Source organism: Elephantulus edwardii, unplaced genomic scaffold (assembly GCF_000299155.1).
Source record: "Elephantulus edwardii isolate Elephantulus edwardi_28Jun2011 unplaced genomic scaffold, EleEdw1.0 scaffold00004, whole genome shotgun sequence".
Taxonomy (NCBI): domain Eukaryota; kingdom Metazoa; phylum Chordata; class Mammalia; order Macroscelidea; family Macroscelididae; genus Elephantulus; species Elephantulus edwardii.
This window is the reverse complement of record NW_006399754.1, coordinates 1,158,051-1,169,830: the sequence shown is the minus strand read 5'-3', so window position 1 is coordinate 1,169,830 and position 11,780 is coordinate 1,158,051. Positions and strand designations below refer to the sequence as shown.

At 38.9% G+C, this 11,780-nt stretch overlaps 1 protein-coding gene across 3 annotated transcripts in view; it reads left to right on the top strand.

Moving 5' to 3' along the window:
• The window catches only part of RCBTB2 (regulator of chromosome condensation (RCC1) and BTB (POZ) domain containing protein 2), a 55,407-nt gene that overhangs the window by 24,801 nt on the left and 18,826 nt on the right, over window positions 1-11,780 (top strand). For all 3 annotated transcript variants that reach the window (XM_006879498.1, XM_006879499.1, XM_006879497.1), the window contains exon 4: window positions 11,295-11,461. In XM_006879498.1, the coding sequence (XP_006879560.1) occupies window positions 11,295-11,461 (167 nt within the window). The remainder of the gene's footprint in view (window positions 1-11,294; window positions 11,462-11,780) is intronic.

Genomic DNA, 11,780 nt, shown 5'->3' with positions numbered 1-11,780 from the left:
TAATTACTATTGGAAAATGCTTGTCATTCCTCTGTAGCATCTTGTTCCCATTGGACCCTCATCATTTCCTTCACCTGCTCCCCCCACCGACCAAACTGTGCAGCTCTGCAACTGCATCCTGGCCCATCCTCACCCTTCTGCCCCCAACCCTCACCTCCTTGTACCCCCAATATGGTTTTTCCCAATAAAAAAAATATTTTAAAAAAAAGAAGTGAGTTCATTAGAATGCTGAACTAAAAAAAAAAAGTATGTTGAACTCATTCTGGGTTTTCATAAATATCTTTTCAAACGTGACATTCCTAATATATAAAAAGAGAACTAAAGCTAGGTTCCACGACTCCTTCTAGTTCTTACCATTGTCTAATTCAGAGCTAAGCAGACATTCGTCATATAATGTCCATTTGGACAAAGCACAGATGCATATAGTATATACAATGGTTTGTAGTAACAGAGAGGTTCTACTCTGTGATGAACCTTGGTGGCTTAGTGGGTAAGGAGTTGCACTGTCAGCCCAAAGGCAGACAGTTTGAATCCACTTGCTCTTCCATGGAAGAATTTAAAGCCTCTGAAATCTGCTAAAGGGTTAGTGATAAGTCTGTCCAACTCGATAGCATGTAACTAACAAAAAAATATTCAAACATTATTATTACTTTATTTTTATGTGAAGGATATTTAAGTGTTTCTTTGATGGTTTTTATGCACAGAAATGTACATTATATACTAAGACAAACGTTTGACCAACTGACATTAGTTATGAATTACCTAATTGTTCTGATTTATTTACAAACTCAACTTAAATCAAGATTTAGGGAAGGAATTCATCCATAATATTGGGACTGCCTGTGTAAAACATGATACTTGCACAGCGTCCAGATCACATAACCTTTTAGTTCACAGACTTTATCATGGATTTTAAGTGATAGATGATTGTGTAGTATGTGTGTGAACAGATGGAAAATTTCAAACATGAAGGTACCTGTCTTGGCACGAAAGGTGGTATCAGTATGCATTTCCAGGAAGAAAAGGTCAGGATAGAAGCAATTTGTTCCTAGAAAAAAATATGTATAACCTAATCACACTCCTAGTCACACTACTAACCTTTACATTTCATAAGGCTCCAAAGCTGAAGCAGAATCAAGAATTAACTCTCTGCTTTTCTTCTGTTCTCTATGCATAAAAAGATCTAACTCCTTAGAAAAGTAGTAACTGGCATAATGGGGATAGGTGTGTCAGAGGCAGTGAGATTAGCACAGGACAGGACAGGGTTCAGAGCTATATTGTGCATAGGGTCATTATGAATGAAAGCCAACTCAAGGGCAGCTAACAGCAGTAACAACAGAGACAGCAGTATATTTGTGTTTTCAATTCACACTGCTCAGCTGCTCCTCAGTAAAACTCAGTTTCTCTCGTTCTTACCAGAACCTGATTTTGTTCTGTGACAGTCCTGGGGTCAGAAGCGAGATTTGAAGGTACATTATCTTTGACGATCCCAGGGCATCTGGGCATGGGCATGGTACCTACTGAGCCACTTTGGGCTCTTTGCTTCCAGAAATCCTCGGGAATCGTTTAAGGTAAACACCTCTTGAATCTAAGCTTTGCTCCCCTTGTACTGATAGTTCTTAGAGTTTTATAGTGGGTTTGTTTTCATTTATTTTTATATAGGGTGATGTTTGCTTTGCTGTGATTGCCATTATAAAATGAGTAATATGTCTGTAAGAGATTCAGACCCATAGATAATATCAGGAAATATGGAGGAAAAAATTGAAATTATCAAGGATTTCATTTTACTTGACTCTACAATCAACACTCATGATAGCAGAAGTCAAGAACTCAAAAGATGAGTTGCATTGGGAAAATGTGCTGCCAAAGACTAAAGGACAAGGGGCTAAAGAACAACAGTGTCCTTTTAAAGAGTAAGGTGTTCTTGAAAGCAATTGTATTGTCAGTTGCTTTCTGTGCATCTGAAAGTTTGACATTGCTCACAGAAGAATAAATACCTTTGAAGTGTGGTATTTAAGTTCTGCATATGCCACGGACTGCCAAAAGACCATACAGATCTGTCTTAGAAGAAGTGCAAACAGGGTGTTTCTTAGAGGCAATAATGGTGTCACTTGGTCTCAAGTACTTTGGTCATGATATCAGGGGGCACCAGTCCTTGGAAAAAGACATCATGCTGGGAAAGGTGGAGGGCCGTAGAGAGAGAGAGGAAGATGCTTAACAAGTTGGATTGACACAGCGACTGTAACAGTGGGCTCAAGCATGACAGAGTTCATGAGATGATGCAAGACAGGGCAGGATTATGATCACAGGGTGACTGTGGGTTGTAGTTGATTTGATGGCACATATCACCAGTTTAAGTGATTTGAAGCTACCCTCTGGGGCTTCTCACTGCTGCATGAACAAGCATTTGGTCCATTAGCATGCATGTCAGGCACAATTTCACTCAAGACAACTTAATCAGTAGTTACTTTGGAATTCTTTTGAGCATTCAAATTTAAATCACCTGTACATTAAATTAGAGAACCAAGGGTCGCAGATTAAACAGTTCTAGCAGGATGACTATTTTGATTGTTACATTAAGACATAGCTCATTGCATGTTGCACTGCTGCCTGGAAGGTCAGTGGTCTAAATCTGCTGTCTACTCCAGGTGAAAAAGATGGACCATCTCTTACCATGTATAGCTAACAGCTTTGAAAACCCAGTATATGCATCTGAATCAACTCCATGACGTTGAGTTTGATGTTTTTGTTAAAATGGTATCTAGACAGTAAAACTGCTTCCCTGTTGGGCACTATCTCTAAATTAACTAAAGAGAATAAAGAATTATAATGCCAAATTTTGGCTCCCACTTCTTTTGTTCCTCTGTCAGCTACTATGTCTTTAAATCCTTTGTTTTTCTATTCATTTGATAAGACTTTAGCTGAAGGTTACATTTTCCTTAAAAAACAAAGCAAAGTCTTGCCTGAAATTGACACTAGAAGTGATACCAATATATCACTTTTACCCCAGGAACACACTGAGAAGGACATAGTCTTGTGAAAAGATTTTCCTAAACACTATGAGGATCCCTAAAAGTTTGGTTGGTTTTTTTTTTAACAGTTTAAAATCTTTGTTGAATTCTGCCAGCCTGGGTTTCCTGATTTATGTCAGCATCTTCGCATGATTACTGGCCCAAGGGAAGCCAAGCTATGGCTATACAGCAGAGTAGAAAGATTCTGAGGACATAGCTATTGGAAGACTCTTTGATCTTGAGTACAGAATTGCTAGAATATATCCTAAAGAATGTCCCATACTAATTGATTGGATTACAATTCACTTTTGCCATCTGGACTTATATTGATGATACTTGGTACTTTCAGAGGATCCTTGATGGGAAACAAAGTCTGTAACTTACAGGGATGCTACCCACAAGGTCGGCAGTTTGACTCCACTCACCATTCCCTAGAAGGACTATAGATGGTCTCCTTCCATAATCATGTATAGTCCTCCAGAAACTTGATGGAAGGTCACTGTGGGGTGAAAACAACAAAGTGACAGAGGTTTGATTAATGAGTGGGTCATTCTCTTGCTCCCAGTGCAGTTATACTACTAGTCTTAATCCTGAGATCTCAGCCTTAATAAAAACAATGCTGATTAGACTGTTAAATAGCTCCTGTTGTTGAATTATTAACTTAGCTTATTTACCTTCAGACTTTTGAAACAGAAAGAATTTCAATGGCTAATAAATCAGTCAGTTACAAAAATGACAATCACCCAATCAAAGTAAATACTAAACCTTCCAGTGGCACAAAAGAGAATATTTGTCCAGAATACCTGGATGTTTGGAAACACATTTTAAGTTACAAAATGAAAAACTGAGCTAAATGCGAAACCCACTGCCATCAGTTCAAGTCTAACTCTTAATGAACTTATAGGACAGAGTAGACCTGCCCATTTGGGTTTCCAAGGTTGTGCATCTTTGTGGAACAAGACTGCCTTGTTTTCTTTTGAGTGGCTGGTAAGATTGAACCACTGACTTTTGGCTTAGCAGCCAAATACCTTAACCATAGTGCTAGCAGAGCTTGCAGAAGACATAGTAACTTCCTTCCTCATTAAAAATTCTACAATATTTTTTACAGAATGAAGAGGCTACAGGGACAAACAGGGACTTTTCCTGTGGTGGCTTCTAATCCAGGAGAAGTGACATTATTTATGAGTAGAAAAACCTTGCCAATTTCTGACATTGTAGCAGCCCCTCTGTCTGCTATCACTTCTGCTTGTTTGCAAACACCCCTGCCCCAGAGTACTCAACAACAAAAACTCGTTGCCATTGAATCAAAACTGGATCATAACTGATCCACCACCAGTAAGTCTTCAGAGGCTGTAAATCACACAGGAGGAAACTGTCCATTTTACTCTTGGGGAGCAGGTGGGGATTTGAACTGCCTGCCTTTTGGCTGGTATGGTGAAACTCCTTGTCATTAGGTGACCAGAGCTCCTCAAAACCTCATAAATTGTAGGACAAATCTGGAATAAGTGTTGATTCATTCCCAATGTGTTTGGATATCTCTTGGTCCTATTGAAGATTTATGCCTCCCCTTCCTTTTTACTCCCTCAGTTCTGATATCGATCTAGTGGGACTTTTCTGGTGATTTAGAGGGTATAGAGTTGCATTGCCAACTCAAGGGCAGGTGGTTCAAATCCACCAACTGATTGATAGAAGACAGGCAATTTCCTCCTGTGAGATTGACATCCTCTGATAATCCTCTGTGAGTTGGTTCCAACTAGATAACAATGATCAACCTGAATTAATTTAATGAAAAGGGGAAAATATTACTGAATCTGCTTTATATTCCAACTAGTCAGCATAGACAGACTCTGAATTACATACTATTCAGGATGAAAAAGCTGTTTGCTGCTGTATTTAAGCACTTGTCTTGTCTTTCCAAAAATCAGCTCAGCCTAGTTTCTCCAGTATGACGTTTTTCTCTAGTTCGTGAAACATTTGGCACTACCACATGCACAAATATAGTTTACGTTTTATCAGCTCAGTCAATTATAATTCAAATAGATTTATACTTTTGCTGAAAGTTTCCTAATATACATTAAAATAAAAAGCAATATAGAACTAGCTCCTACCATAAAATACTTACTTTCTAAAGGTTTAATTGTACTTTGTACAATGCTCTTGTAATACTCCTGTTTTTCTAGTTAGAAAACCAAATTAAAGGGTTTGGAAGTTGTTGAAGATTTTTGTAGAGTTGATTGTATTTCTGTTCTTAGATTCCCAGTTCCTTTACATTCATGTATTGCTTTACAGCATCCCTTCAGATGCAATTTATTTTATGTTGTGGAACTTTAAAGTACCATTTCCCAGTATTCCTAAGCATTCTCAGTCATTATCTGTTTGTTTTTACCTGGCATTACATTCCCCAAGGAGTTACTGAATCTCCAAATTATTTTTCTCATATTCTGCAGGTAGCTTTGTAGCCTTTACAGTTTACAAACAAATCCACACTGTTGCAACATGTTGATGATTTGTCAGTTTGTTCAGCATCTCATCAGGAATGCCTTGATGATTGTTGTTGTTGTTATGTGCGTCGAGTCACCTATAACTCATAGTGACCCTGTGCAATAGCTCTCAACTTTGCTCTATTCTGTGCCAGTCTTACTGTCTCTGATATGCCTACCCCCATTACCCCAGTCACTAAATCAATCTCATCGAGGGTCTTCCTCCCTTGCATTGTCCCTCTACCCTCCCAAGCATGACATCCCTCTCCAAGGACTGATCCTGGCTTACAACATGTCCAAAGTATATCAGATGAAGCTTCCGAATCCTTGCCTCCAAGGAACAGCCTGGCTTCACTGTTTCCAGGATGAACCTGTTTATTTTCTGAGCAGTTAATGGTGTATTCAGTACTCTTATCCAGCACCACAGTTCAAAAGTATCAACTCTCTTTCTATCATCCCTAGTAATTGCCCAGCTTTCTGATGGAAAACAAGTAATGCCAAAGACCATCGCCTGTATCAGGCGCACTTTAGTCTCTAGACTGACAACGTTGCTCTTCAGTACTTTGGAGAGGTCTCTGACAGCAAATTTTCCCAATGCAATTTGTCTTTTAATTTCCTGGCTGCTGGTATCAAGAGTGTTGATTGTGGAGTCAAGCAAACTGAAGCTGTGAACAATCTCAATCTCTTCACCATCTATCGTGATGCTGCTAATCTGCCCACTGGTGAGAATCTTTGTTTTCTTGATGTTGAGCTTGCCTTGATGATAGTGTAACTTTTTTAAAAACACTTGGCTGCTGGTAAACGTAAAATTTCCAAGGGAAAAAAAAATCATTTAATGCAGCATTTTGTTAAAAATCAACATGGTGACTGCAAAAATGGGCTTGAACGTGACAGGGATCAGGATAGCACAGGCTCAGACACAGTTTCATTCTTGTTCATAGGGTCACTATAAACTGCAATCACCTCTTCCACACCTAACAACAAAGAAGGTTTATCTGTTTATCTTAAATGTAAAGAAACCATTTTTTACTCTTTCCTATACCTTAAAACAAGAAATAGATACAAGTGTTTCTAGGATTCTATAGTTCCTGTAAAATCTAGATTCCTAAATTTCTTCGTTGGTTCAACTTTTATGCAGATGTTTTAGAGCCTCTGAGTTAAACTCATTCCATATTATACCAGAAGATCAAGAGGTCATAGTTAAATGATAATAGGCTTTTGTTAACAATTTCTATTGTGAGTTTCCCAAATTCCCACCTGCTTTTTTCCTTATTTACAAATGACATTTCTGAAAGCTGCCAATTTTGTTGTTAGGTGCCATCACATTGGCTGTGACTCACAGTGACTAGGTGAACAGCTCGGAATCCTGTTCTATCCTGCACCGTCCTCTTGATGCCTGGCATTCTTACTCCCACTGTTAGTCACTATCTCAGTCCATGTGTTTCCGTGACCTTCCACATTTCCAAGCTTGGGGGTCTTTTCCTCTGGGACTTTTCCCTTCTGACAACATAATTAAAGTATGTGAGATGAGGTTCCACCATCCTTGCCTCTGAGGGGCGCTCTAGTTGTACTTCCTCTAAAACAGACTTTTGTTCTTTTTGCAGTCTGTGGGATAGTCCATATTCTTCAACACCACAACTCAAAGGCATGAAATTTTCTTCTGTTTGCCTTTCTTGACAGAAGATTTTCCCAGTAGTATGCTAACTAAAAAACATGGCAGATGGCAGAGACCTATAGATTGTTATAGCCTGCAACTTGACCTTGTAGCCTGGGTATACCCTCCCTACTACTCCTAAACTAGTAGGGAGTACATCTTATGTGTTGGGAAACCTTTTAGAAGTTCAATGCTATATTTGCCTTACTTAACTCTGCTTGACATAACATCTTTCTGTCAGCAGGCTTGTTTCCTATGTAGTTCTCCCATGTAATGTTAAATAGCATTATATGACATGTTTAAATCTATCTATTCTTCTCCCTACAGCTAATGAAACTAATTGTTCTATACATGATTGTCTACACTTGACAGAGCAACTTTGAACCCCTTGAGAAGACTTAAAAGATATTTCTTGAACTAATCCTGGCCTAGTTTTATTTATGGATTGTGTCTATTGGTAACTGAAACCTTGGTGCATTAGAAAGGCTTTCAAAACCTAACTCTGTCTGTCCTCACTGTCAAGCTGGATGCACTGTTCTAACTTCTGCTGAAAACATTGTGTGATAATTGCCCTCACTAGAGCTTATGGGATTGCCTAGAGGAAATTTTAATATGCTTACAGATGGTAGATGTTGTTGTTAAGTGCCATCACATTGGAACTAACTCATGGCTGACCTTTAAGCAGGTTTTCAGAGGCTGTGAATCACATAGGAGGAAATTTGTAATCATTCTTCCCTCAGGGCAGTTGGTGGATTTGAACCACCTTCCTTTGTTGGCAGCACAACTCTTATCATTTGGACACCAGAATTCACTAAGTACTTTTTTCAATTGTTTATAAATTTTGCATGTTCTTAAAACAGAGGATTTTTAGCCTCTTCTGTAAATAGCATAAGAAATGGAGCTTTAGCAGTAAGAGTTTTACATGTTCTATTACTGTCTTCTGAAATTGTTGTGATAAAAATACAAGCTAACCAACCAAAAGGAATACTTCAAACTGGAAGAAATAGTAGGAAATAATCTTGCTACTATGGCAGCCAAACAAGCACTCTTTCAAGTTATTTCTGCACTTAAATAAAGAGACGCCCCATAGATGCTGTATCGATAATTACAACCTTCATGAGTTAACATTAGAAACATTATAAAAATATCATAGGTAGTTTAAACAGATGGAATTAAGGCATAAAAAGAGATGATAGGCGGTTACCAAAATTCTACCACTAAATTGTGGACTGGGCCTAATTAAAAAATTGTCTGACCCAGTTTCCTGCATATTCCTATAATGGAGCCTTACATGAAAGTTCCCACAGGGGACAAGATGAAATGATTGAGACCTTTAGAAAATTAGGAGGGGACGTTTTTCAGGCTACCTAACATGCTACCACCTATTGCCCTGTATTTTTTCACTTTTCTCTCGGAAAACACCATAAAGTTCTATCTGGACAATACTTATATCCCTCCAGGCCTATGCATAAATGACGCATTATTCAGCTTCCACCAAGGTTGGAAAGGTAGCTCTTAATTTTTTCACATTTGCTGCAGTCATGCTTCTACTGTTTGTCTCAACTGGGCTTGCTCTTTTTAAAAGAGTTAATTATTGGGTGTATGGTGCCCTCCACACGTCTAGTCAGTCTGCCCTTCCTTATATAAATATTATTTTATGTGCTTAGTTTGAGTAATTTCTGAATTCCAGCATGGCAATGATCTATGTAACATAGCAGAACAGATGTTGTTGTTGTTAAGTGCCATTGAGTTGAATACAACTATTTGTGACCCTATGAACAACAGATATGAACCCTGTCCTAACCTGAGCCTACCTCACAATCTCTCATACACCCAAGCCCATTGCTGCAGTCACTGTATCAATCTACCGGTTGGTTGAAGGTCCTCCTCTCCTTCATCATTCCTCCACCTTTCCAAGCATGACGTCTCTCTCCAAGGAATAGCCTCTCCTAGTAACATGCCCAAGGAAGCTCTTGGATGCAAAGGTGATGAAACTTTATCTCACATACTTTGAGTTGTACGTGACCTGACATCACCACCACCACCAACAACAATGGCAACATGCCACTCTGGCCACACCTTCTCCAAGACATACCTGTCCTTTTGGCAATCCATATTCACTCTTCTCCAACACCACAGTTAAAAGGCATCAGTTCTTCTGTCATCCTTATTTATTGTCCAGCTGTCTGAGGCATAGTAAGTGACTGAAAAGACCATAATCTATATTTATATGTTCTGTGAAATAGGCACATGATTCAGTTCCACCAACTACTCTGGGAGAAAGATAAGCAGTTTCGTCTCAGGCATTTCACAGCCTCTGAAAATCTACTGGAGAGTCAGCTATGAATTGGTTCAAACTTGGTACAACGATATTGTACTGTTCTATGCATAAAAAATGAAAGAAACACTTCCACATATATTAAAGTATCTTTGACATTATAATAATAATGGGAGGGGGGTTTAATAGTAATGTTTTTATGTGTGTCACAAGGTAATACCCATTTGTTGTTATGGACCATTGTATGTACTTCACATTCTTGATATAACAGATTGTATAAGAGTTGAAACTACAGATATACATGTGGCCAGACAGTGCCAGGATAGATGTTACACAACACTTGGATAATGGTTTGTTAGATTATAAAGACAGTACTTTTATTGAAAACTTCAAGATAAAATACCTTAAAAACTCTTCATAAATGTATCAAAGCACTAACAAATTAGAAATAAAAATTATCATGCCAAATTTCAGAAAAAATGTAAATTCCTTCAGGGTACAAATGGCTAACGTGCTTGGCTGCTAACCCGAAGATTGTGGTTTTTTTGGGTTTTTTTTTAATTACTATTTTTGTGTGCGTGTACCGTCAAATCAGATCTGACTGGTACAGGAGGAAATTGTCCCTCCTTCCCCGGCAGAGCATCTGGTGGATTCGAACCGTTCGCCTCTGGGATTATAGTTGCAGCTCCTTGCCACTAGGCCACCAGAGCTCCCCATCGAAGATTGTGGTTTTAAGTGTGAGCAGAGTCACCTCAGAAGAAAGAGCTGGTGGTCTGCTTCCAAACTCCAGCCATTGAGAACTGTGTGGAGCACAGCTCATCTCTGACACACGAGACCACCATGAGTTGGAATTGACTGGAAGGTAGTTGGGTTTTGTTGTTGTTTATATGAACTAAGAGGTTAGGTCACTTGAAGCACTGTTGGCTTTAAAGGTGCCTCCCTGTCCATCTACACAGAGTTATGATTTAGACGGACCCAGGACGGGGAGTTACCAGATTCCTGCCTCATAGGGGTTCAGTGGAAACCCTCTCACATACCATAAGCTCACAAAGAGCTGCTCTCTCCATCTTCAAGGAACTGGGCAGAGGAATCCACTGACTCAGCGCAAAGCAGAGAGGGAGGGAAGGAAGGAGGACTCTGCTGTTTTATACATGTTGGGGCTTCAGGGTGATCATCCGTGAGCTCTTATTTCTTAAACTGTTCTTGAGTAATAGTTACATGAATGTTTGCTTTTATAATTATTTCCAAAACAGAGTATACCTTCTTTATTAATTTTTCTGCATGTGTATTACATATTACATAATAAAGAATATAAATTTAAAATTCATTTTTAGTTTATGTCACTTTAAACTTTTTCAGCTACTCTACATCTACTACCATCATTAGGGTTCTGATTCATAGGAGCCTCCATTGAGTTTTTACGGCTGTGAATCTCTATGAGGAGCCTGGCCACCTTTCTCCCTCAGAACCATCAGTGTGTTTGAACCCCGAGCCTTTTACTTAGCAGTCAAACATGCTGTGCACACTGCCATCACAGCTCCTTAGTGATTCCTTCACAGAAAAGAAAAGGAAAACCCATGGAAGTTAAATGACTTTACAGTCTCTTACTTGTAAGCAAATGTTTTCTTTCCATTTCTAAAGATCAGTATTTTCTCTGTTGTTTATAAAAATGGCTCTTCCAGATGTTGTAACTGCCTGCTTTTAAGTTTCCTCTTGAAGTATTGAGGTGGAATTCAGGTTAAACGTCCCAAATGTATTCTTTATAGAATGAGTTTGGTGGGTTGGGGCAGAGAATTCTCTCTGTTTGTGTTGGTGGAATCCATGCCCTGTGAATATTTATGGAATGGTTATCTGCCTTTCTTTGTTTTCAGAAGGCGAAGTCTTTACCTGGGGTCATAATGCCTATAGTCAGCTGGGCAATGGGACGACTAATCACGGCTTAGTCCCCTGTCACATCTCCACTAACTTGTCAAACAAACAAGTCACCGAGGTTGCCTGTGGATCTTTCCACTCTCTGGTGCTAACATCTGATGGAGAGGTAAGACTAGTCCGCGGAAGAAACACCGGCTTTTTTTCATTCAGTGTACACATCCTTTTACTAATCCTGAAAGAGTGATGGTGTGATTAAAATAACTACTTCCCTCAATGTTGTTCTTATTTTTTGTGGCACTTCATAGCCCTGCTGCTTATACTGTGATGTTTACCAATATGTAGTAAGAATTTAAATAACTAGAATTTTTATACTTTTTTTTTTCATTTTATTATCCTGAAGGGGAATATAAAACCTCCAGATAGCAGAAAATGTGACTGAGGCCAAGTGGCTGTTTTAACAGGTGTTGTCTATTTGACAGTGATTC